Raw genomic sequence first — 25,154 nt, forward strand, 5'->3', positions numbered from 1 at the left:
GCGTGAAACAGCACATCTGATTTATTACCTACATAACAGAATTTGAAATGTTCCTGCTCTAAATCAAATTTTAGCTACTAAGGGCCAAGGAATTTTCTGGGCAGGAAAAGCTGGTTTAGTACCTGCGTATGTTCTAGAAGGTGATAGCTTTGCAAGAGTAACTGAAGTCAAACAGAAATGGGAACACAAACAGTTCAAAACCTGGGGGCAAAGAAAAAGTAATAAAAAAAGATATTCCCATATACAGAAAGTGGCAGGGTGCAATTAAATGCTTACATACAAAGCAATGTCTTCAGAGCAATATAAGTTTTCCTAATCACTTTACAAAATAAAAGGAACTAGAAACTCCCACAATTAAAAAAAGAAACCCAAACGATATAAGAGGAGGTGCACACGTTTTTATGATCAAACTTTACCATACCATAGTTAGTATAAACAGCTTAAGGTACGTACAGCTGAAATTGTGCCTCTTGAAGTGGCTATCACATTAAAACCAATGCCAAATACCTGCCTCTTCTAGAAAGCTGAAACAAACGTCTCTGGGATCTCTGCCTTCCTAAGTCTCTTCCCCTGCATGGATCTATTTTTCCTCTTCACAGCAACCATGTTCCACACTGTTGCACTGCTTAACACATCCTCTGAAGATAATGAGATTTCTCTGGATATGCTGGCAGGAGAAAACCCCGAAGAGAGAAAAAACCCTCCTTTCCTAGGATCACAACTGATGCGTGTCTAATGGAAATGCATCAACTAACTGGAAGGTGAAACGCCGTTTGAAAAGAACGTTCTATTTCCAAAGTACAAGTAAAAGCCTGTTTTCCCTTCACAACAGCTTTGCCACAATTGTCCTAAAATAAAGAGGTCCTTTTTGCACAAGAGCAGCCTCATACCGTCCTGCCTGGAAGCCCCTGTTATCACAGTTGCTTTTGTTACTCTGCCATCCTCAGCCAAGCAGATGCCTTTGCATTGCTAAAAAACCGGTCGCTTTGTTTATAAGTGGTTAGGGGAAGGTATTTGGACGCATTTCATTTTAAGTATGAAACGAGAGTATTGAATTCACCACAATATCTCCCTGTACCAGCCACTTGAGAAAGAAGGAGTCTCCCGAAGAGATCAAGGTTTTATTTGACAATTGCTGTAGCAGGAGGGTAATGATCCAGGCACCAACTGAATGAGGCTTATTCTGTTTCTTTTTGTTTAGTCTGTTTTGTTCTCCCCTGCAGTAGTTGCTTGGTTTGCTGCTGCTTTGGACGCTGACAGCAATGTCCCGAGACCCTGCCTGAGCTACACACAAGTGTCTGTATGTATTAACAAATCATCTTCAGCACTTCGACCCTTTAAGATCTACACAATGCTAAGAAATTAAAAAAACCCAACCATTAATTGAAGTAAGTTTTATAAATAGGAGCCTCAGTTGCACATTTTTAAGTATGTTGGCAGCATGACCCATGCTCTCTGGGCAGAAGACACAGAATAAACTCTTTGCTCAAGATCAGTGAAGGGCTGATAGAGGCGATGGCCAGAGCCAAGATGTTCCCAAATCGCAGCTGAACGCTGGGATTTTCTCTCTTGCCGCGCAGGGAATGCACTAGGCCGGATTCAAACCTGAGCTTAAAATTCACCCAGTGTCACAATTTCACAGTGGATAAGTGTCATCTGCTAAGCACGGCCTCAGACTAGGCTGAAACCCCTCAGCATTTCATAGCAAAACACTGGTGCCTCCCCATCACAACAGGTTGGCTCGCTATGCGTGGCAGAGGCTGGACTACCAAAAAACCCAACCCCAAGTAAGAGCTGGAAACAGAAGATGCTGAGGGGCACAGGCCCTCTCACTGTCAGAAAAAGGAACTACAAGAATCTCCAAATCCAGTGGCAATGCTTCACTCGCTTCACTTGCAGGTTTCTGTCCTTAATGTCCTCCTTCACCAAGCCAGACTTCAGCCCTGTCTACCCGCTGCCATCAATGCGGGAATGAAAACAGAAACTGGCCTCCCTCGCTCAGAAACGTCCCCCCAAAAAAGCACAAGTTCATTTTTCCAAGGGAACAGCTTTTAAATCACTTTCAGTTGACATGAATACAATCAGCAGGCTTATGCTTTCCACTGGCAGTTAAACAGATGGATGGGGCATCAACACCAAGATAAAGCTCCCTAACCTGGACGTGTTTTCCCCTCATTTCTAGAGAGTGCCAAGCTCTTAGTCATGGCGAAGGGTGGCACAGGCTCACAGAGCTCTCTGGAAAGCAAAAGCTTGGATTTGCTGTTGGAAGGCAGGAGAAGGGCAGCTCTTGCCAGCATTTTCCTGGTTTTCCTCCCCCCTTCCTCACTGCTCCATCTAGAGGCAGCTTTTTTCCCTTTTTGCGTCTCTTCCAAGAGTATGCAAAGTGATTTAGTTTGCAAAAATGCAAATACTGTCAATTTTTTTTAAATATAAACAGCTGCAGAAAAGTGTTGAAAGTCAGTTATAAAAATGTAAAAAAAGGAACAGAATATTTAACAATAATTAACTCAAGTAGTTCTTCCTGAATTGTCCTGAGTACTCCTCTTCCTCACAATTCTTTGTACATAGTCACACACAACCCACTAAATATTTACCCTTCTGAGGCATCCTGCTTATATCACGCACAGAGAAAGTGCTATACAGGAAATCTACCGGCAAACAGCAAAAACTTTCCACTGCAGGTTTTCAAATTGTTATATCCGAGCGGGATTCTTCTAGTTCCACTGTAGGGAAAAGTGAAGCATTGTATGCAACAGAGGAGACGGTGAGCCAGATCACGGCCACAGCGAAGTTAGGAGTCTGGCCACATGCTCCACAGGACTGAAAATTGAGCTCTAGGCTATTGTTGGAAGATCACATAAAGGTGGTCAGCACTGGAAGCAGAAGGGACTAGGCTGGGTCTTTGCCATTTCCTTGGCACAGAAAAATAACCAAAGATGTCAGGTGCCATGTTGGAAATCCCTTCCTTACCCCAGTCCTGACTGCTGTTTTTAGGAAAATGCTGACCGATTCCTTCATGCTGTCTTGCTCATCACCCTGAACTCCAGTAGTCTGAAAATAAAACAAGACGCTGCCCGTCTTCCAGTGAATAAAAACCGCATTATTTCACTATGTTCAACAGCCCAGTTCTCCCTACATTTTACTAGCTCAAGATGATTGAATTCACTTGACAGCAGTGGGAATACAGAGCAGTGTATATGTTGGAAAACTAGGAAAACATGGGCTTGAAGAACCAGATTCTAACCTCACTTGGTATTTCAACCAGTGCAGTTAACCTAGTGGAGTTGATATGAATTTACATCGTGAGATTAAATCCAGTCCTTTGTTTCTCTATAGTAGAACTTCCTCCCTTTTAGATAATCTTCATCCTTGTGGCTTCTCTTTTCCCTTTTGCTCAGTCTTCCATAAAACCAACAAATTAAATGAGGATGGAGTAAAGTCTTAGGTATTTATATGGTGCCTATCATCTAGGCATTCAAGCACTGAGTAGAGCAAGAAAACTACTGTAAAGAGGTAAGCATTAATACAAGAAAAGATGCTTACTATCACAAACGTTTCCCTTTAAATCATTGTACAAAATACAAAAGTTCACATTGTACACTGGATTTTTGTTTGAAAAGGTACTCAATCTATTAGAGGTAGAAAGTGGTATGGTGCGATTCTCTTTTGCAAGTAGGCTAGAGTTCTATCCTAAGCATTTCAGAATGTGTCCTTTTTAAAAACATAAAAGTATTATTAAACTTGTCACAGGGATATTTTTCATAAATAATTTTAAAACGTCATTTTTATAAATATGTATGCTAAATAAAACCAGATGGAGAAACAGTTCAACAGTCCTAGCCTCTTATTGCTTTCTCTCTATTAGAAACAAACCAAAAGAGCTCTCAAATGGTTGTGGGGCAAATTCATTTTTAACTTCTAAAAAAAAACCAACCAAACAAAAAAAAGAAGTAGTTTTTTGCCCTGTATCTTGTACTCTGATCATAAAAAAGGGACTCTGTACAACATGCTGCATGTATACACCAGTCCTACGGAAGTCTGTATTCCTTAAGTGCTGCACGTCAGTGAGCAATTTCACCTTTCATCTCTGAGATCCTCTTGTTCCTTGACTCAGGAGCTTCGAACAAACATGAATATTTACACTATTTACAAATGGAGTGTCCAAGCTCAGTGGCATAAAGTGTCCTGTAAGAATTGCGTGAGCTGCGGTGACCCAAGTTCAGAACCTGAACAAGTTGATAAAGTCTTGCGGCGAAAGAGAGGTGGAGCAAGTCTCCGGGTTGTTGGCTGTGCAAGGGTGATCGGTACCCTGGGAAAGGAGAAAACAACTCCATTTAGAGCGACTGCGGAAAGGGCGCCAGAGCATCAGCCAACTTAGCGCTGCCCCTCTGCCAGACATCCCGCTTGCAAATAGATAGAGCAGAGCCCAGAATAATATTTCTACTCTTGCCAAAGCAGACAGCTCAGAACTGGGCTTCAGATTTTAGGGGCTACTGGCAAGTCACGGGAAATAAAACCAGCAAAGATCCAATTCATTCTTTTCCCTTCTTCTGAGGGAAGAGAGGCTGGAGCCTACCATCAGCTACGGGAACTTAACTCCAGAGACGTGCCTTGGATATCAACACAGTGGCCAGCAGATTTTTGTCCTGGGCTGTTTTGTAGCCATCAGCTCTCATTCCAGCTAATCCTGCTGCCAGGACCTCCACCTCCATGGAATGGGTGGCAGGAGCTGCTGGCAGTGCTAAGATGATCTACTGCAGGCAGCCCTAGAGTATGCCCATCTCCCTCCCCTCTGGCCTTGATGGCCACTACTCTTGTTCAACGTAGAGAAGATGGGACCTTTGAAGCACAGAGGAGAGAGGGTCTTAATAGCTGAGGGAGGATTAAGACAGAGGAAAACACTAGGTTATGCAGGCAAAGGAACTGCAGCACCCTAAACCAGCTGCAATCAGAGGAAGCACCGAGTGCCCCGTGGCTCGTGCCCCAATTGAGTTTGTCCCACCAGCACCTCATACCTTCCAGGAGAGGATGTGGCAGTGCCTGCACAGCTGCAGTGTGTCACCATACTGCTCCTTCCGTGGGTAACACCTTATGAGCTTGAAGTACATCTTTTTCCAATCCAGCTGTCCCTTGTCAGATAAGATTAGCCGTTTGCGAATCTGAATGAAAAAAAATTATCAAAATTGTTAGCAGGTCAAAGAACGTGCTTTTATTCTCTTCAACTCATGTTGTTCCCCTCTCCCTTGCTGGTCCCATAAGAGTTCCCTTGTAACACCAAGAAAACTCAGAATTTCCAGCTATAACCAGCTTCCTTAACTGCAACAGCCTCGCCTGATCCCATTATCAGGGTCTATCCCCACTTCATGAGTATTAGTGTATGAAAGCCTGAACTCCTGGGAGCTATTTCATACTATTTTAGCCACTGTTTCTGGCTGGCAGGACAGTGAGTACAGTTGCATTTAACAGTTTCAGAAGTTGAAGTATTTTGCTTTTTGATTGACTCTAAGGGTCAGTGATTTGTCACATTAGCTTGGGAGACACCCATCTTTCTTTTAGGGTTCATTAGTTGCAAAGATTGGATTTGAATTTACTTGTTAATAGAAATAACTTCCCCAAAGTGACTTCCAAAGTCAGATCCAGACTGAGCAAATAAAGCCAAGTCAGCAAAGAAATCTGGCATGTGGTCCCTGAAGTGCAGAGGTCTAGTATAAACGCTCCAGATGTTCACCCATAAACACAGAGAAGGATTTTTGTTTGTTTGTTTTTAAGTTTAGAAGACCTTAGATGATTACCAGCCTGCAAAAGGCCAAAGATGTTTACACAGGTACAACATGGATAGCAGCAAGGCTGTTTTCCACATACCGTCCTGTCACTCACGAAATGGCTCAGAGGGGATTTCTTGCTCTAAAAGGCAAGAGAGTACGACTCATCGCTCATGGACCACATCCACAGAGATTCTCTGCGAGGGTGTCAGTCCCTGGGACATCGGGGTGATTGCTGGAGCTCGCCTGCACGTTTTCCCCACACACGTGGGGCGAGGAGCAACTGCATGACTTGCAGTTATTACCACCTGGATTAGGGTTGAAGAAGTTCACCGTATGACTAATTCCTTGGGCTCCTGTTTCAGGAATCATTGCTGTGGCATGCAAAACCCTCTACATATATCATCTTCACAGCCGTTCTCATGTCAGCCTGTATTATCAGCTTGCGGCACAGCCCTCAGATCCAAGAGACAGTCAAATAAGAGTGTCCTACCCGTGTGTTTTCACTTGCTAGTGGGTTACAACAAGCAACTGATGGCAGTTTGCATCTCTCCTTGTACCTGTCTGTCCGTAAAGTGGTACTGGCAGAGTTTCTTCCACAGCAGCCGGTCTTCGCTGAGCACTTGCAGGTCGGGAGCCACCTGACCGAGGCTAACCAGGTCTCTCCCATCACTCAGTCGTTGCATAATGTTCAATTGTAAACACAACGGCAGGTCTGTGAAAGTGGTTCCTTTAAAGGCAGGCTGGAAGAGACAAGACAAAATTGAGCTCACAGGAAGCTGAAAAAACAAGCAATTATAGCTTGCAGTACAGTTACTGCTTTTTAAGCATTGCTTTTCACATAGAGAATAAGCAGCAGTTCCCTCTTCTGAATGAGACATTTAACCTTCTGCCCCAGCACAGTTTGAAATATCCTCAAGGAAGAGGACATGTAGTTGTATTACAGTAGTTAAAAGCTGAGTTGCAGTCCAAGCCTACTTCTCCCCTTTTTGTCCATCCCACATCCCTACCCGTGAACCTCTGCTCCCAGAAGCACCACTACCAGCAGGACATGGGCTACATCATGGTATCAGCTATTAACCACCCAGGTCTCTACACCACAAGGGACATGGGCATTACTTCTCAAGTTCAGCCTCCTGTTACACACATTGCTGGGAATCTCATGGTCTTCTGACATGTGTTTTAGCTTATGTCGTCACAGAATCCTGCTGTAACCACAGCAGTGGCTGATGAGTACCCACAGCAGGATTTTTTTCCTGCATGGCTTCCCAGGTCACTGCTGGCAAGGCTAACTTCTCTGTGAACGCTTGAAGGACCTGCCCCTTTCCCATCAGCTGCAGCCATGGTTTTCCAGGCTGTTCAGCCACACCAAAGCACATCCTAGCCTAAAGAGACAAAAGCCACCTTCACCTGGTCTAAACAGGGTCTAGGATTGTTTTGCAAGTCCACTTGGCAGAACAGCTCCAGGACAAATTGACCACAACAGACCAGCAGGTCCTGCACTTGGGGGAAATCCAAGGCACACATGGGAGCAAGACATCAGCAAGGACCACAACCCGAGCTCCAGCTCCTCCAAAACCAGCCCCAGCCTTATTAAGGCAAACAGCAGCTTTTAGGATTGGGCCTCAACGAAGAAACAATGTTAGACAGATGTGCCAAGTTTATCATTTACCCTGCACAGAGATGCTGCTATTTTAAGTCGCAGAGTCACGGCACCCGTCTCGCAATTGGCAGAGCTATTAACCATTTCAAACACGAAGCACGCAGATTGCCATCAGCGGGGGAACACTGCATAAAGCTGCTTTTAATCATACAGTCCTATCTCCCGCCACCCCATTGCACATGAAACTCTGCAGGCACAACAAGCACGTCTGTACACAAACAGCTCCCACCTTCCCTTCAGCGCCCCAGTCACCACCCTGCCCAGTCCATGCAGCACCGCCCAGTATCTGCAAGGACCACAGCTTTTCTACCGAGGCATCATTTTTTGCCATCTCCACCAGCCGGAGAGGCCTGAAACAACCTCTACAGAAGGAGTGAAGGGTTTCTGCCACCTCCAGAGGACACTTCTTCCCGTGACAGCTTTAACAATGCATGCTGAGAGTTAAGCTACTGTAGATGCTTTCTTGGTACAATCCACAAGGCCAGACTCAGCGTCCTTGCCCATCAGTGCAAACTGAGGTCATATTTTGGGGTAGGAAGAACGCACTGGAGCTTTGGATCACCTCCCGTTGATCTCCCTCGCCAGCCCGTCTTTTGCATTCTCTTGCCCTCTCTCTACATACAAGCTTCACTAGGGCACAACAGGCAGGACTAAGCTCAGAGGCTTTCAGGTCAAAAAAATCCCAAAGCTTATACTTCTGTCTTATTTCTGAAGAAACCCGTATGACTCAAGCAAATCAGGTTTTCTGAGTGAGGGCCAAAGACTTATCTGCTACTTCTTTTCCCTCAGTACTCCTTTCCAGGACTTTTCAAACATTACTTTTTTTGGAGAAAGAACACAGATTAGATCACAGCAGATCAGTATGCTGTCACTTTCTGGACAGAGGTGGTTTTTTTTTTTGTTTTGTGTTTTTTTTTTTTTTTTTTAAAGCCGCTCCAACATACTCTCAGTATTTTGCAAGTTTGTTGTTAATTGCATTGTTTTGTTGTTTGGTTTGTGCTTTTTCTTCTTTTTTTTTAAAAAAAGAAAAAAAGGTTTAGGTCTTGGCTGTTGCAAGACTTTCTCCCCCCTCCAGAAAGACCAGAAGCACTCAGTGCACTGTAAGCAACTGGCTGCGCAGAGCTGAGTTTGTTCTTCCTTCCTCTAAACTCAGCTGGTTTTGTTCTAGCTCGACCTGAAGTAATCTTCAGTGGTGTGATTTTTTTTTTTTTTTGCAAGCTTGACATCTATTTTATTTATTTCAGAAAAGCGTCTGTAAACATACACACAAGTATACATGAAAGGCAGTTCTGTTCACAAGCACTATTTTGATGCACTTTTGTCTGGATAGGCAGAGTTCTTTGAAATGCCGGTCTGTGTTTTACAAGTCCCTTAAAGTAGAGCAGGGGGAAAACCCCGCACTGAACTACTGAGGTAGGTCCTGGCCTGTGGTGCACTCAGGGCAGCAGATGCCTGGGTGGAGCTGACCCTGGCAGTGCCCAGGCACAGGGCTGCTTCCAGCTCACTGACCTGCTGTGCCCCAGGAGCTATCCCACAGCTGGGCCAGTGCTTCTCCTGTGAGGCAAAGGGAGCTGCAGCCCATGCCAAGAGCTCACCACGGGGAGGGCCGGCAGAGGTGGGGCAGAGACCTCCATGAGATAAGGCACTGCTGCTTTTGCAGCTCTTGAAACTCCCTGGGACCTCCCAGAGTTCATCTCCTGCTGTGTCCTGCTGCCTGCATTACTCTAACTGAAGGACTGGAAATTATTTCCTGGTGTTCCCAGAGAACATAGCCATGTAAAATGATGGAAGCAGGCCCTTTGCTTAATTCTTTGCAAATGCCTCTCTGGTTGACCCACCAGGTAAAAAGGTGCTTTTTATATTCCCTCAGGCCACAACTTGGTCTGCCCAAGGGGGAATTTCACAGTTCAGTTCCCTGCAGGAAAGCCCTACAAGGGGCACACCAACACTGAGGTCATAACTGGGGGAAAGCTTTAGTATTTGTGTGGAGTAAGTATCCATTTGAGGGGGGTGGGGGAAATAGTCTAGACACAGTTCTGGACAACTGGTTGTAGGTGTCCCTGCTTGAGCAGGGCTGTGGACCAGATGACCTCCAAAGGTCCCTTCCAACCTCAACCCTTCTGTGATTCTGTGAAGTGGTGCAAGTTCAGATTTGATTTCCATGCAAAGACAGGTTAGGAATTTATCAACTAATACATCTCTCTCATCCCTGCAGACATTGTTGAAAAAAAACAGATGTTGTGAAAGCAGGACTCGTCCGGCTGGAATGGGCAGCTCCAGACTACTGGAAGAATCATCGATATTTTCAGCCAGGAAGCATGAAGTTATGCAGCTATTTGGAAATTTGCATTTAATTTACAGATTAAACAAATCTAAAAACCTCAACTATCTGATAAACAAGTTTTGAAGGCAATTTCTCAGTTTGAGAAAGATCGAGTTGACTCTTCATATTGAGACCCAATCTCTGAAGACTCTTGAGAGGGGGAGATGGTTTCCTGCCCAGCTCTGTTCGCACAGCACTTCTTGGCCATTAAGGACTGAAGCCACAGCCTGTGACCAGTAACAACAAGCCTGATACTGTGTTGTGTATGTTGAGTTTGAGTTAAGGGACACAAGTAATGTTAGGAATGCACCCAGTTATTTTGGCAACTCCAGGTCCTTCCCCAGCACTGTGCTTGCCCTGGGAGTACAGTGGGATGCAGTCACCCAAATGAGATCTGCTACATGAGAAGGTTTCATGAAGGAGCCACATTATTTTTAGCTTTCAGGATTTGTGCTTACCCTGGTGATCTGAATGTTGTTCAGTTGCTGCTGCCAGTGGAGAATGCTCTCCATTCTGTGCACCCACATGTTGATGTTTCCAACCAGGACAGACTTGCCAACCCGTTGAACTAATGTGCAGAGGGATGTGTAGAGGGTCTGCAGCAACTCCCGTATTAGCCTGATGTTCTGCTGATCTTCAAGGACTTTGGAAGAACAGGAAAGGTTAAAAACGGGAACTGCCCAAATCCTTTTCTGACTCTACAGTTTTCAGGCAAGTCATCTGCTATAACCTCACAGGCCAAGAGAGCCAGCCTGCACTTTTCTTTTTAGAGGAAAGCACTTAAACATTAACCAGGCACAGCAGGTTAGACAGCAGATGGAAAGAGATCGTCCCAGCATAAGCAGATAAGATGTCTGCCCTTTCTACAGCACTTCCCATTTCCAGCAACTGGCAACCAGCCAGTTTTCCCCTCCAATATGTGGAAGATGTTATCTATGTGCACCTCTTCCCTATCTACCCCAGCTGATGTGCGGGGAGACAACTCAGGATCTCCTTTCTCATTATGTATACACAAACAGGGTGCTCTCAATTTCCAGGCTTCAGCCAGAGCTGACGCATCAGGGAGGGAAGTGCCACATCTCAACCACAATTCAGCCCCCCCCAGCAAGTGAAGACAGCCCTGGAGCTTTCCTTTCCTCCGGAGCAGTGGGAGCACTTGATGATAACGCAAACTGGTGACAAGGTGGCACCAGAGACTGCAGATGTGCCAGGCTGGGGGCTGGAGCAGCCATCTCTTCTGCAGTCAGAAATAGGACTCAGTAGGATGCAGAAGGGGTGGTAGCAAGGAAAGTTGGAAAGGGAGGAATCGCCTCTCAGATACCTTCCAGAATACAGACATTTCTTCCTACTCGCCCCCCCCCCCCCCCCCCAGTCCTTCACCAAGGGAAAGTAAAGTAGAACTGCATGACAGAAATAAGCAGTTGTGCCCCTCTTCACCCGTCTTGCATTGCCTGACTGTTCTCAAGGATGTGGTTCACACGAGTACACCAGATTAAATCAGACTCCTCCTCCTCCTCCCCCTCACTGTTTCCGTTTCTTACCTTTCTGCACCACTTTTTCCAAAATGTTCATGTAGTTCTTCTGGGCAATGCCACTCAGTGACGTCAGCTGAGACTTTGCTATCAGCTCCAACAGCTGTGGATAAAAATAGACATTGCAAGCCTTAGAGCACAGAGATACCTTTCTAATCTTGACTCCTGGTCACATGACACAGCAAAACAGTCCAGAGGCTTGTTTGCTGCTTGAAAATACAAGGGAGACAGCACCACAGAGCAAACTAACACGAAGGGGGAGGAGAGCAGAGGACAAACAATTAAACCCACATCGAAACGGGTGGAGGGGGAAAAAAAAAAGAAAGGCATTCTAATGATCTTCAGGGGGAAAAGAAACGATTTCATGGTTCCAAGATGCAGAGAAACCGCAGAGCAGCGCTCAGACTGACAGCTTCTATTCACACCAAGGGAACAACGAACGGCCGACGTCACCGTCCTTCACTGGGGCATAAACAAGCTGTGTCATTAGGGAACACGAGCAAATGCCTGCTTGGATGGGGATATTATTGATGGGGCATTAATGAGAATCAGACTCCACAATTTACGTCAGACTCCCGAGTTGCATGGGTTTTGTCAAAGTGCTGTCGGCACAACAGAAAGGTTAAGCACTAGATTATAAACAAACCCTTCCCCCCAACAAACCCCTATTCCCCCAAGGTTTCCTTCTCTCTGTTCAGCTCTTGCAGTTGCAGCCCCAAACCACCTTTCCCTCTTTGTCCTGTTTACTTGTTAACCTTCCCTAATGGAAATCTCACTTTTTGCTTTTGATTAGGATTTGCTTCCCATGACTGATCCCCTGACCCATGTACAAGCCAAACGCTGAATTTGGGCTGCAGTTGCTGAAGGAAGCATTTCCCACAGGGAAGATGCCCTCTCCTCCCTGGCTCTCCACCACCACAAGAACAGCTGTGGAAGTTTCCTACGGATCATGCTCTGCAGAACATGTGGCCCGTGATCTTCCGAGCCTTTCTCCCTCCCTTCCCCCAGCATTATATAAATACACAGACTGTCCACGTGTCAGTCCATTTGTTTTGGATGTACATAGCCTTCTGTTTTAATTTAGAAAGGAAAGGAAAAACCTTTTATGCTACAAATCAATCAACACGCTGCCGCATGACTAGCTTATTAATTCTTATCATCTGCAGCTACAGTATCCCATCGCTGGCACCGCAGAGAGCCCGGAGAAGGTGCAACTACTTGTGTCAAGTAACTAAGATGGCTTTTGACAAGACTCGATAAGTCATGAGCTGAACTGTTTGCCCCGCTATAAGAATGACAGGAATGTATCCAAAAAGTCACCGGCAGCTTGCCATGAAGCAGGGAGCTTAGGGAGAGAGAGGTACTTCTGCAGTCATTCGCCTGCTCTGCTCATCTCAGGCGCTGGCATGTGACTGCCAGTCTGGAGCGGTGAAGTCGCCTGGAGTGACCGATCTCTTCTTCCATTTAATTTCCAGGCCAACACCATCATCAGATGGCTTTCAGTTTACATTCTATTAATATCTTGCACCTCACATGACCAAAAGAAAACAAAATGAAAAAAGACCTGCGCTAACCCCGGTGAAGTGCAGGCTGCCTGTTTTCTTGGCTCATTTTTGGGGGAACAAGAGAGGCAGCAGAGTTGGGTAGTATTTGGTACACAGGCATCCGTGGACTTTCTTGCTATATCACCTAAACTGAGACCACAAGGACTAAACACTCTTAAAAACAAGGCAGTTTGCAAGATATTTGGAAAGTTAGAAAGATCTTTTCTTAATTTCATTAAATACTGGAGGAAGAAGAAAAAAAAAAATCAGTGTCCCAAAGCAGTATATAATACTCTGCTTACACTAAACTGTTTAGCCTTCAGACCTTTGATTGTAGCGATCAACCTGCCAGACTCCATCTGTACATTAGCCACGCATGCACCCAGATCAGCTCTTCTGTGCATAAACAACTGCTGTTTCCAGACCGCACCGTTCTGGAACTGGCACAGAGACAGCTTCCTCCAGGCTGGGTGTTAGCAATGTTGTGTCCATTACTGAAAACGCCAAAATGCACCCAGTGATAAGCATCACATAATGCAATACCATAAGAGGTAGATGCCAGCGCCATTCTTAAGAGGAACAAGGATAAAAATCTCAGGTCCTTGAAGAATGCTAAAGTGGTACAAGATTAATTTAGCCAAAGGAAAAGATTCAAATTTGCCTTGTCTGTGTTTATCAAGGTTCAATTTATGTTCAGTGAACCAGCTCAGATATCACGTGTCGCCTCCCTTCCCCTGCAGCAATAAACACAGGATGAAATTCCATATGAAAACTATGTTGTGAATACTTCTAGGACTACTCTGCTCCCCAGGGACCACTGGCTGAAGTGACTGGCTGGCCCTCCAAATCAAAAGGCATTTTTTATTCTTCTGTGCTCATATAATACACAAAAAAAACAGGTAAGCAATACAGTTCATCCATGCCCCACAGGCTTCAGTGCATTGAGGGTCTTTTAGCATTGGCACAGACCCAGTTAGTGGACTGCCAAATTGGGGTCTACAGCATCATAAAAAAATAAATCAATGATGCCACATGCATAATACAGCCTAAAAGCAGACTGATAAATTCAGATTAATGCTGAGTAGGGTAAAAACGCTGGAGAGCTGCAAGCATGTGTTATGATGTGGCTGCATTAAGTCCAGCCCACGCTCAACTGAGAGGGACAGATGGTAGGAGAGAGTGCATAGGGAAAGGTTAAGAGCAATTTTAAAAGGCCTGCTTTTCAAAAATGCTAAGTGATTGCATTCCAGACGATTTTAATCGGAGATGGGAAGTCTGCAACACCTACAGAAAACAGAGCATTAGATCCCAATTCATCAAGTCCCAGGAAGTTGAAAGAGCTGACCTGTTAGCCTCCCCCAGGAAAATCCTTCCTACCATCCCTTTTCTGTTTGCTCTCAGGGGTCTGTGAGAGCCAAGGAGAAAAGTCAAGAGATGCAGTGGGTTATTCCAGAGCCTTTGCAAAGCTGGCAGGAGGCAGCATCTTCCACAGCAAGGCAATAACCTGCTCACTTCCCCCATGAGTCTGATGGGCTCCTGCTCAAACCCCACTAGCAGTCGGTCTAAAGCAGTTGGTGCAACGAGGCACTCAGCTCTGGGAGCAGAGCAGGTCCTCCTGCCACAAGCACGAGGCAAAAAACAAGCGAAAAAGTGCCATGTGGCAGGGAACAAGGGTGCCTGTTTCAGGGCCATGAGAGCATGCTGCCCTGCCCCCGTGACTGCTGTGCACAGCATCACTTCGACCTGCCACAGCCAGCTGGTACTTCTGCCATCATCCTGGTTCAACACCTGGGTGCATGGGCAATCCATACCCCAAATAACCCACAGCTAGGGGCTTACAGCACACAGAGCCAAAAACCCTCAGCAGGCCTGCTGCACCGAGCAGGAGGTTACAGCCTTGCCTCAAGAAGGGAAATGCTTTGTAATAATTAAAATGACAAGTATTGAATTACTGAAGTGTAAATCCACCTTTGAATACCCACAACCAGCTATAGGGAAGCTGGACTGCACGCTGTGAGGATCCATAAGCTCCTCCTGGTTGGGGATGTGGCTCCTCACAGCTGGACTGCTTCGAGAAATGTATTGCAATAGGAAATTCCTCCTCCAACCCCCCCTTGCTCTCACAGCCCTTCACTTTGTGTGGCTGAAATGTCACATTGGCTTTCAGCTGGGAGGTAGAACAACAGCAAGGCGAGTTATAATGATTTACAGCGCAGGTGCTGACAGATCTCCACAAGACAGCATCAAGCCGATATTCTTTCAGCACAGCATAAATCCAGGACTCCTGGAGCTAACTGCTATAAAAACTTAAGAAACAAATTTAAGAGACTACTTCAACAGGCTGCACACTATCTAGATCATATTATTCCAGAAGAGCTGTGCCCACGGAGCTTAACCTGACCTAAGCTTTTATGATCACAAACAGCACCTTCCCTTGAGACATTACTACACAATCTTCATATGACAAATCTTTCTGAAGGAAGCAGCCTGCAAAAGCCTCGCTGTCATCTGAACAGAGTGTTCCCACAGGAGCACCAACAACTTCTGGGCTGCAGGCACTTTTGTCTCTGCTCGTATTACTTATGCCTACAGAACGCTTCCAGCCTTTTCATTAGATCTGTAAGACCAGAGAAACCAGGGCTGCTTCAAGACCAAGAACAGTTTGGGTCCTTTGGGTCCATCACACACTTCTTTACTAGCTCTGAAAAGGGAACGCTGTCCTGTGACATGTGGGCAGATGCTATAGTTCAGGCGATCAGCAAGGACCAGGTCATGGCACCAATACCTATACTTAGTACTTCCAGCACTAAATCAGCAGACTGTCAAGACAAGATTGATGTTGGAGGAAAACTTCTTCTGCTTCAGTTATGTGAACTCACTGGCTACAGCTGATGGTATTTGCCCATGAAAAATACCTGCCAAGCTTCTTGCAGCTCCTCCACCTCACTTGAAGGAGGTGCCCATTTTATCAGAGCACCATTAAGAACACCAAGAACTTAGTTTGGGTATATCTTAAGCAGCAGACACTTCTGTATGACAAAAAAAATCATCACTGAAAACACTGTAGCACTTGAGTTCAGAGAAATTCAGAAAGGAATGCTTTGAGAAAGGCAAGTTGATGTTCAGCCTGAAAGCCCGTTTTGCTGTCAGCAGTGATGTAGCTTATTTCTCTATAGGGCAAGTTTGGGTGTATCCAGCAGAATTCCAAGCCTGCAGCTGTTTCTCTCCTTTCTTCCCCTACAGACATCCTCATATTCTCCCCCAGCCTCCAACTCTAAACGTCCCTCCTCAGAAAGCATTTGCTTGATGAACTAAGTAGTGTGACATTTATCAGATACCCCGAGCAACGGGTGGAACTGAAGAGAACAAGTAGAGGGAGGGAAGGGAAAAATGTTCTGCCTGCCAAAGTTCGAGGCATTTTCCATGTGACAGATCGCTCATCCGTGTGCTCTCGGAAGCCTGCAATTTGCAAAGGACCAAAAGGATCCACATCTAGGAAGAGCTTTTCATGAGTAAATCTGGCACGAAAGGCATTTTATGAGCTACTATCCACCGGAGACTTGGCCGATACAAGCCTTTCATTTTAAGAAGTCAGTTTTATATTTGATCCGTGGTACCAGGTTTAATATTTTCTTTAATCTGCCAAACCACAAGTCAGCCTCAATTAGAAAGCTTCATACTTCTCAGAAGTGCTATATCCTTAACACTGCTGGGGGGAAAAAACTACTCTTAAAAGCTCAGAAGTAATTTGTAGAAACAAGGACACATGCTGGCTTACATGTAGAACATAGCTATTTTGGATACACAGCAGATCTGGGATACTTTTATGAAGTCCTCATGGGGAAAAGAGGGGAAGAAGGTCATCCTGAGCTTCCCAACCAGACCACACCAACTTCACTGAAATTTGAGTTTGCTCTTCAAAAAATTTAATGGGACTTCTGCTCGGTCATTGCAGTCCCATGCGAGACACTCATTGCATTGGGCTGAGCAGCAGAAGCCCATCGTGTGGCATAGTGTGATCTGAGGCCACGCTCAGCAGAGGTCTTTGAAGTTCTTCATTGTTATAAGACAGAAAGCTGTCAAAGGGATCTCTGGAGCACCATATAAAAGTTTTATTTTATTTTCCTCCTTTATATGTGACTAAAGGATTATAGCCTTAACATGAACTGTTCCTTCCACAATAATCTCCTTAAAGATGAAACAGCTACGTGGATTTATATCCGCTATCAGAAAATACTGAGTACCTCAGCACTGGTGATCACCCTCTCTGCAAAAGCAGCAAAACAAGTTGTCCCAGGACCAACAGAACTAGGACAGCCTGAGTTTCCATGGACTTGTGTCCCACTTTGCCTCCCCCAGCATCCCCACTCCCTGCCACCCCCCCTGCAGTGGGACATCCAAGTGATTGCCAGTGCGCTTCCTGCACAGCAGGCTGGTAATCACCCCCAACGCCTGTGCCCTTCCCAGGGCAACAGAAATTTTCACAGGCTCCCTGTCACCTAGACAACAGGTGAACAAATGAAGGTGAACCTGCTCAGATCATTTCTTCCTTAGACACTTTTCATGACATTTGACTCAAAGGGAAAGCAATACCAATGCTGCTTGCTCCAGAACCTAAAACCTGAACAGCTGGTGCCTCACCAGTGATCAACTGCTGATGAGATGTGAAAAGGAGCTGTTTATAAACAGCCTCAAGTTAATAACAGATCTTTTAAGCTTATTGAATTCCAAGCCTCAATAAACATTCTGAAATTCGAGATCAATTTGCAGATCACATGCACATAAACATACAAGCATCTGCAGCCCTCGGGACAGTAGCTCCCCCAACCACTACAACCCCCCCTTGGCCACCCAGAATCAGAAGAGAGGCCTCTATCTGTTACACAAAGCCAGAGCATGGGGAACCTGGGGATTATGACTCCTTCCTACCATCTGATGGTGTCAGGGCTAACGAAATGCTTCTAGTCCTGAAACCGCTGCCAGTCACACAGGATTAAGAGCAAGCACCCCATCCTCTCATTCAAAAAAAAAAAAACCCTCAGCTCCCCAGAGTCTCTCCTCTATGACTTCAAAAGAGACAAAGCTCCACAGCCCTTGTGGAGCTGGAGCCTCCTGTGCAAAAAGATGCCCACTGCTCTGTGGCCACTGCAGAAAGCCAATGGTCTTTTTGGGGCTACAGGAATCACATTTAGAGGCTGAACTGAGAACTCAGGAATTAGAAGCTAAGTTTTCTGCATTTCAGAAGTGAATTTCACAACTGAAAAGCAGTAGGAATGCTAGCCTAAGGAGAGCCCATTATCTACATTACCACCACCTCCCTCCCCCTCCATTTTAATGGATCAAAGAGGAGGTTTTGGGCATATATCCACACAACTTCCATCAGTTACTTCATGCAGCAAAAGCCCAACACCCCCAACTTGCATGCCTGGACCTCTTTTCTTTGCCAGTGCTTCCATGCACCCAACTGGTGCTCAGTTCAGAGCCTCCACTACCACCACAGCAAAATAACACCTGGCTTTCCACTCACCCTCACGACATAGTTGAATCGCCTGGAGTCCAAGATAGCGCTGGAGAAGTCAAGTCGGTTGAAGGCTTCTCCCAAGGTGCAGTAACCATGGCGCTGAGAAGAAAAAACAGTCTGGATCATGTTTTGGCAGACATGAGTCCAGACAGCACCAGGAAGACGTGACCCAGGGCAACTCAATTTAGCAAGCTAACGGGCACAAACCATGGGACCAGCTCACAGCTGGAGGAGGCAAGCCTGTCTCCTGCAGAGCTGCACTTATTGACGTCAAGAGTGGCTATGGCCCAATGTGGATTATGGTAGTTTCCCAAGAGTGACCCAAGCTCTGCTCATGACCCATGAATTCATGGGTGAGAATGAGCCATGCATTCCCGGGGTTCAATATATAGCGCAAGTTCAGAGCCGTCTTGTACAGCCGCTTCTCTCCATGAGCGCAAGCGAGCCGTTGTGATGAATTCCAATGATTTTCCATGTTAGGACTGTACTGGGTGAAAGCCAAGAACAGTATTATGGCTTGGTCTGCAAATGGCTGTGTTTTTTTTTTTTGGACTGAGGGAAGCAAACAAGTCATATTTTAAACACATGTACAGAGCCTTGTACAGCAAGCCCTGGCTCCCTGATCGGGGCTTAAAATCATTACTGAAATTCCAACCACAAGCCAGATCTTCCACTTATCTCGTAAGAGCTTCTGCTGATTTATATCAGCACAGGATCTTCCACTGCTTGGAAAACACAGTAGAAAAGGGAACGAAGAACCTATGGAGGCACTCACCTCTTTTGTGCTCCCCTTGTGAACATAGATCCACTTCTCCTGGTGGAAATCTGTTTGGACAAAGGCACATTTTGCTCAGTTAACCTTCCACCTTGAAGGGGGCTGGATCTCTTGTTCTGCTCATAACATTCACTGCCCTTTTGGTTCAAATGAAGTTATTTTGAGTTTACAACACCACACTTGAAACAAAAACTAGCAGCTTGCTGAGCTGCTTTGTTTCCATACTGCTTCACTTGAGACTGCAGCCCTAAGCCTTAGAAAGAGCTTCTGTTTCAGTGACACAGCTCAAGACTGTAAATGTTTAATCTGCCAGCCACAGATATACCACAGCACCTCCTCTTCTTTGGTCCCAGACACTAAGTGTGGCTGACAGCCAGGTCTTGTTGTTATTGATTTTATTAACTATTCATTATCTTGGTTACAGACTCAGGATTGAATGTCAAATTTGAAGTTGAGCAAAAATGTCATGAGACACCAGGCATGTGGGAGAAGCTTTTAGCAGTGAGGTCAGGCTCAGAGGAGCATGCTTGTGCTTGCAGCCAACTTGCTAAAAAAGAAAAACCTATTTGGGACAAAAATTTTCCTATTTCTAATTGCCCCTCCCTTCCCTCAGAAGTGGGAGTTGTCCCATCTGCTCCCCAAAATATCTTCCCTGTACCCACCACATGCTGCTAACTGGGTCTGCAGAGAGCCCTTACTGTAACAGCAGTTATGCTGCTCAATCCTTCTCCTGTCCTATTCTCACATGGGTTCTTGACCCTTCTTCCACAACTAGTGTAAGAAAGAATTCTTCTCCCCATCCTGCTAGACTCCTTTCCTTAAAGGAAATACTGTGCTCCTGGAGTCTTTTTCCACCTAAAGACGCAGCAATGTACTCCTACCTGGTACTGTGAGCCCAAGGACAAACCCAGTCTCAGTTACAAGCACGCAGACACGGCATCAGGCCCTTTTAAACAGTATGTCACAGCAGAACCCAGCCAAAAACTGTCATGGTAACATTTGTTTGTTCAGAGAACCGAATGCACAGAGGGGCCAGATTTTGGCATCAGTTCCCAAAATCCTGGGAGATGCACAATGAGCTAATAGTAGTGTGGGAATTGTAACTCATTTCCTCTGTGTATGTTTAGATTCGTAGCCTTCACATCTAACTCCAGTACCTATCTTGCAATCAGACCAACGCAGACCTTGCTGTCCCTGCAGGCTCCCCCGCATCCTCCCACAGTGCGCCATCTGAGACCCTGGCTGCTCGCTGTGCGTACAGAAAGATTTCAAACCTTCCATTGTTTTGCGCGAGCTGAAATCTTATTTCATTTTTCATGCACTCCGCACACAGAGATAGGATCAAAGCTCACATTCAGGCTTGTAGCCTCCAGTAATGTAGATTAATACTCAACATGCATATGGAAATTTAGCCTGTTGCGCACACGGAAGTCTACAGGGGGAAAAAACTGGAACTGGTTCATTTGAATGTACCATAGGAAAAAATTACCCTCCCTCTGACAAACACAAATGACAAAAATTTGAACACAACAAGCACAACTCCTCAGAGCAGGGATTACTAACAGGGGCATAAATCTTCACATTAAACTGTATCCAAGTTCTACTTAGGTCAAACATGGGCGCAAAGCCCTTCAAGATACTCTGGAAGACTCTTCATGCACTGTGCAAAAAACCATAGATATGAAGCATTTTCCACTCTCCTGCAGCAACTTTTATTAAAAAAACCCACCCAAATAGACATCTTACATTGAATCTTGGCTTTGTTATTCAGCAGGTCTTTTTTTCTCTTCTTGGCTGCAACATCATAGTTCAGGCTGTTGAAGAGATTCTCTTTGTTGTGATCATCCTTTTTACAAAAGCTGTGAATGACAAAGCAACAATTTTGTTTATTTCTGCAGTCTGCTGAACACTATGTTTCCTACAAGGAGAGAAAATACACAGGTTTTGATTGTGAGCTCCAAAGCTGCCTCCTTGCAGGCTGCTCTCGAGAAGTCTGCAGGCAGTTTTTGCATCCAGCAATGGTATTTTTAAATGAGCCTCTGGTGCCTCATTTCTGTGCTACCCAAGATACCCATAACAGACAGGAGCAGGTCATGCAGATTGCACGGCTAGTGCTGGGACACTGCTGGATGTCTTCCGAGTGTCTTCTTTTTCTCCCTTTAACCTGTTTCTATCTTTAACGCCACATCCTCCTACTGTAGGTGGTAGATTCCTCTGAGCCAGTCAGAATTCTGCGGAAGGACATATTTAGACATCTCTGAGGACATATATATACACTCAAAATATTTATTAACAAAAGAATCCCTACAAAACATTCTTTCAAGCTCACAGGAACAGCTCAGCTGAGGTTCAGACTTGGCTGGTGGTTTTCCAAACCCCGCAGAGTAGTGACTATACAAATTAACAGCTAGGATCTCTTGTCTGAGACTGCCCATCTGCTTTTGCTGGAGCTCCACTGTAACTATTATTAGTGAAGGGAGTTATAACCCCTTATTTTCTTCGAGGGCAATGAAAGACTATCTATAAAGAGCCTGTGCATCAACATCTCCACGTTCTACAGACCTGCAAATCAGCAGATCCAAGCAGCAACGTGAAGCTTAGAAGCCCCTGGGCAACCACAGCGCTGCAGCGCAGATCCCTGGGGGGGGAAGGGGGGCGCAGCAGGGGAAGGCAAGCACCCACCAGGAGCTCTCAGCAGGGTCCCCCCTGCACACAGCATACTGCCCAGAGCTGCAGGGATGCCTCACAGGTGCTGGGGAGAAGACAGGCAATGCATCAGGAAGAACGAAACAGAGAGCCACCCCCACCACTCAGGCAGCTTGCCAAGAGATGGGAGATGGCTATCTGCAAGACTCAGAATTCAAAATTCAAAGAGGGACCTCCCTGCACCACTCAGCTGCTGTGGCTGGGACACCTCCGGAGCTCTGGCAGGCACCGAGAGGTGCTGCAGGTCACAGCACTGAGCAAGCTTCCTCTGCAACAGCTGGAGGACTCTTACACAGCCAGGCTGCTTCCTCTACAGACCTCGCATTTACACTGCTTAGCCTTAAAAAAAAAATCAAATGCGAGCACCACACCAACTCACACCTCCAACTGCACAGGCTCCTGCAAAGGAGTGAAGCCTGCAGCACAAGGCTCCTTGTTTCCCCCCTACTGATAAAGAAGATCCCCAGCCCAGGCCCACAGCCAGGAGAAGGAGGTTTGCTGTCTGTCAACAGGACCACGCCACCAGCATGCACACAAGTCAAGTGACCAAGCCAGAGTTTCAACCCCATGAGGGACGCAGACCTCCTCCACCAGGGTCCAGATGGGTGTTGTGGTTTGGCACCTGCATATAGCCCCAGAGGTGGAAGAAACCTCCCCCAGGCACAGGACACCAGCCTCACCACAACCCTTGAAGGGGGCACCGTGGCTGCAGGGAAAGCACAGCTTCTGCAGGAGACACTGCAGATGGGGAACAGCAGCAGCGATGCAGGTGGACAGTATTCACAGCAACAACAGCTCGGGGAACTTCCACCAGCAGGAGCTGAGTCAGAAGAACCTAAACCTGGGAGCAGAACATCTCAGCAGCACATTTCCCCCATCCATAAGGCTTTCTCCTGGGGGGAGGGTGGGTACACCAAAACCCAAGAACAGAGTATGGCAATAAGGAAGAGGCGGTTTTGAGATATTCAAGCTTATATTTTATCAGCTTTGCACAAAAGCAATAGCAGGGCAGGTTAACATGTCCCATGCAGTGGCAGAGTCCCAAGCCCAAGAGCACAAGACAGATCTGCTTTAAATCTTATATGTCAACAGCACACCCTTGACTGTTGACTTCCTCCTGAATGACTCTAATCTGAAACTTCGTAACAGCAATGGATGAATTCCAGTATGGGAGGCAGGTTATGCCACTGTTTATGTACCACCAGGTTTCCACACTCTTCTCCAAGGCATCTTGACAGGCTGAACAGTTGGGCACCAGGACCTGGCACTGCAGGGACCTCAGTCCAGGGCCAGTATGTCACCCCCTCACTTTTTAATGGGAAAAGGGATGTATAAACCCATGCCAAACTCAGTGTTCCCAACACAATCACACTAGCACCAGCCAGGCATTTTTCTACCTATTTACAAGTCAGATGCTTTGGATTCTAAGCTTTATTTTTATTTAGAGCTCGCATGAGAGGGGAAGAGAGAGAGCCCTGCTACAGAAGCCTCCTTGCATAGTAACATCTCAGCAGCAGCTCACAGCAAATCCCTGTTTGCTCCAACTCCCTTTGTCATAGACATTCCCAACCCACCCCTCAGCCTGGAGGCAGCAGACCCAAACCTGACAGCCCCAAAAAGAAGCTGCAGCCCTGCAGGAAGAGTTTGGTTTTGAGAGGGGCGATCTGGATGGAGACCACAACACCCACACCACTGCACAGGCTTCCTGCCCACAGCCACACAGCTCCCCAGGCCTTCACCATCTTGGGGTGTTTGTTGTTGTTTTGGAGCCAGATTAGTCAAGCAACACGTCAGGTACATTACTCATGGTCTGGGGAAGGTTTATGGCTTCAGATACATCAGCCTGCTCCAGCCAGAGAACCAGGAAGCCAGAGGCAGGGCTGTTTTGTGGGGCTAAGGAGGGGGGACCCCTCCAGGCCCCCCCAGGAGACCCTCAGATCGCCCAGGCCGTGGGGCAGAGACTCTTTTCACCTTTTCGTCGCTTTTCCACCCCATCCCACAGCCCTAGGAAGCCGGCCCCGTCTAGGGAGGACCAGCCACCTCCCTGGGCGGGCAGCCCGGGACACCGCCGGCGCTGAGGAAGACGCGGGGGGGAAAGCGCCCGTGTGCCCCCCCGCCGCCGGGCCCGGCCGCCTCAGCGCCGCCAAGGCCCGTGGCTATCGGCAGGCCCGCACAGGTCACGGCTCTTTCACGACACCGGGGACCCCTGGAACTCGGCGGCCTCTTGGCCCGGCCACGGGAGAGGGGGAGCCGCCGCCGTCCATCTTACCGCCGACCACCCCCCCCGGACCGGGAGCGCACGACCGCACCGCGGCGCCCCCTGGCGGCCCTGCCGCGGACAGGGGGCCGGGAGGGGAACCGGGTCGCCGCCGCCGGTACCTGCTGATGTCGCCGACATAACCGCCGCTCTTCTCGTCGAGGAAGCGCGTCCAACCGTCGGCCGTCTTCACCCAGCTCTGACCGGGGGAGCGCCAGTCCTGCCCCAGGAACGGCATGGCGGCGGGACGGAGCGGGGCCAAAACCGGGAGAGACGGCGGGATCGAAGCGTAGCGACGCGTACCGGGGCGACGAGGCTGCAGTAGCTGCGCCGCTCCGCGCTATTTATGCGGCGTCGGGGCGGCGTGTTGCCGGAAGCGCGGGGCTGGCCCCGCCTCCGCCCCGCCGCACGTGGCGGTGTTTATCGGCGCCGCCCCCGCCCTCCGCGGGTGCCAGGGGGCGGGGCCTGGGAGGAGGGGGCGGGGCCGGGGGGAGGGGAGGGGCCAGCGAACTGTGTGCGAGCGGCGCGTGTGCGCCCGTCTGCGCATGCGCGTACAAACAGCGTCCGTGGGGCCACGTGTCGGGAATTTACATACTGCGCGTGAAAGCCTTTCTGTGGATTTGCATTGCACCTACGAAACGTTAAATATAGAATTCAAATATATATAAAATTAATGTTTTATGCACGTTTCAATTCCGTATACAACTCCTATATTCGATTTATGGATACAAAATCTATAAATACTTACACAGGCGCGTTTGTTTACGGTTATAGGTGTGTTTTAGAAATTTATGTGTCACAAAATGATGTCCTATTTATAGAATCATACAGAATCTCAACTTACAGATAAATCTAGAACATTGTGAAAGCACACAGAACATACATATATAATGTTACATATGGTTCTATATAGAGAGCATTTGAGAGGATATATAGAGAATGTTTTCTAAATTTGTTTCATATCTTTTATATTAATGTAATGTTTTGTGTATGCATGTAACATTTTACGTCTATGTTCTTACATGTAATGCTACTTTTTTTATAGATAAATATGAGGTAAAGATATATAAA

The 25,154-nt window shown here is 46.8% G+C and overlaps 1 protein-coding gene across 2 annotated transcripts; it reads right to left on the bottom strand.

Annotated features, from left to right (window-relative positions):
- Positions 1 to 1,199: 1,199 nt before the first annotated feature.
- FBXO32 (F-box protein 32) lies at positions 1,200 to 24,495 on the bottom strand. 2 transcript variants are annotated; one of them, XM_074577772.1, is made up of 9 exons: positions 24,206 to 24,495; positions 20,867 to 20,979; positions 19,121 to 19,170; positions 18,352 to 18,444; positions 11,290 to 11,383; positions 10,207 to 10,391; positions 6,323 to 6,505; positions 5,016 to 5,159; positions 1,200 to 4,309 (listed from the first exon to the last, which is right to left on the bottom strand). In XM_074577772.1, the coding sequence occupies exons 1-9, from the start codon at positions 24,319 to 24,321 to the stop codon at positions 4,220 to 4,222; spliced, it is 1,068 nt and encodes a 355-aa protein (XP_074433873.1). In that variant the 5' UTR covers positions 24,322 to 24,495; the 3' UTR covers positions 1,200 to 4,219. The 2 variants fall into 2 exon arrangements, with proteins under 2 accessions (XP_074433873.1, XP_074433874.1); XM_074577773.1 differs by lacking the exons at positions 18,352 to 18,444; positions 19,121 to 19,170; positions 20,867 to 20,979 and having other exon boundaries at positions 24,206 to 24,295.
- Positions 24,496 to 25,154: the final 659 nt, after the last annotated feature.

This window comes from Larus michahellis, chromosome 2 (assembly GCF_964199755.1).
Source record: "Larus michahellis chromosome 2, bLarMic1.1, whole genome shotgun sequence".
Lineage (NCBI taxonomy): Eukaryota > Metazoa > Chordata > Aves > Charadriiformes > Laridae > Larus > Larus michahellis.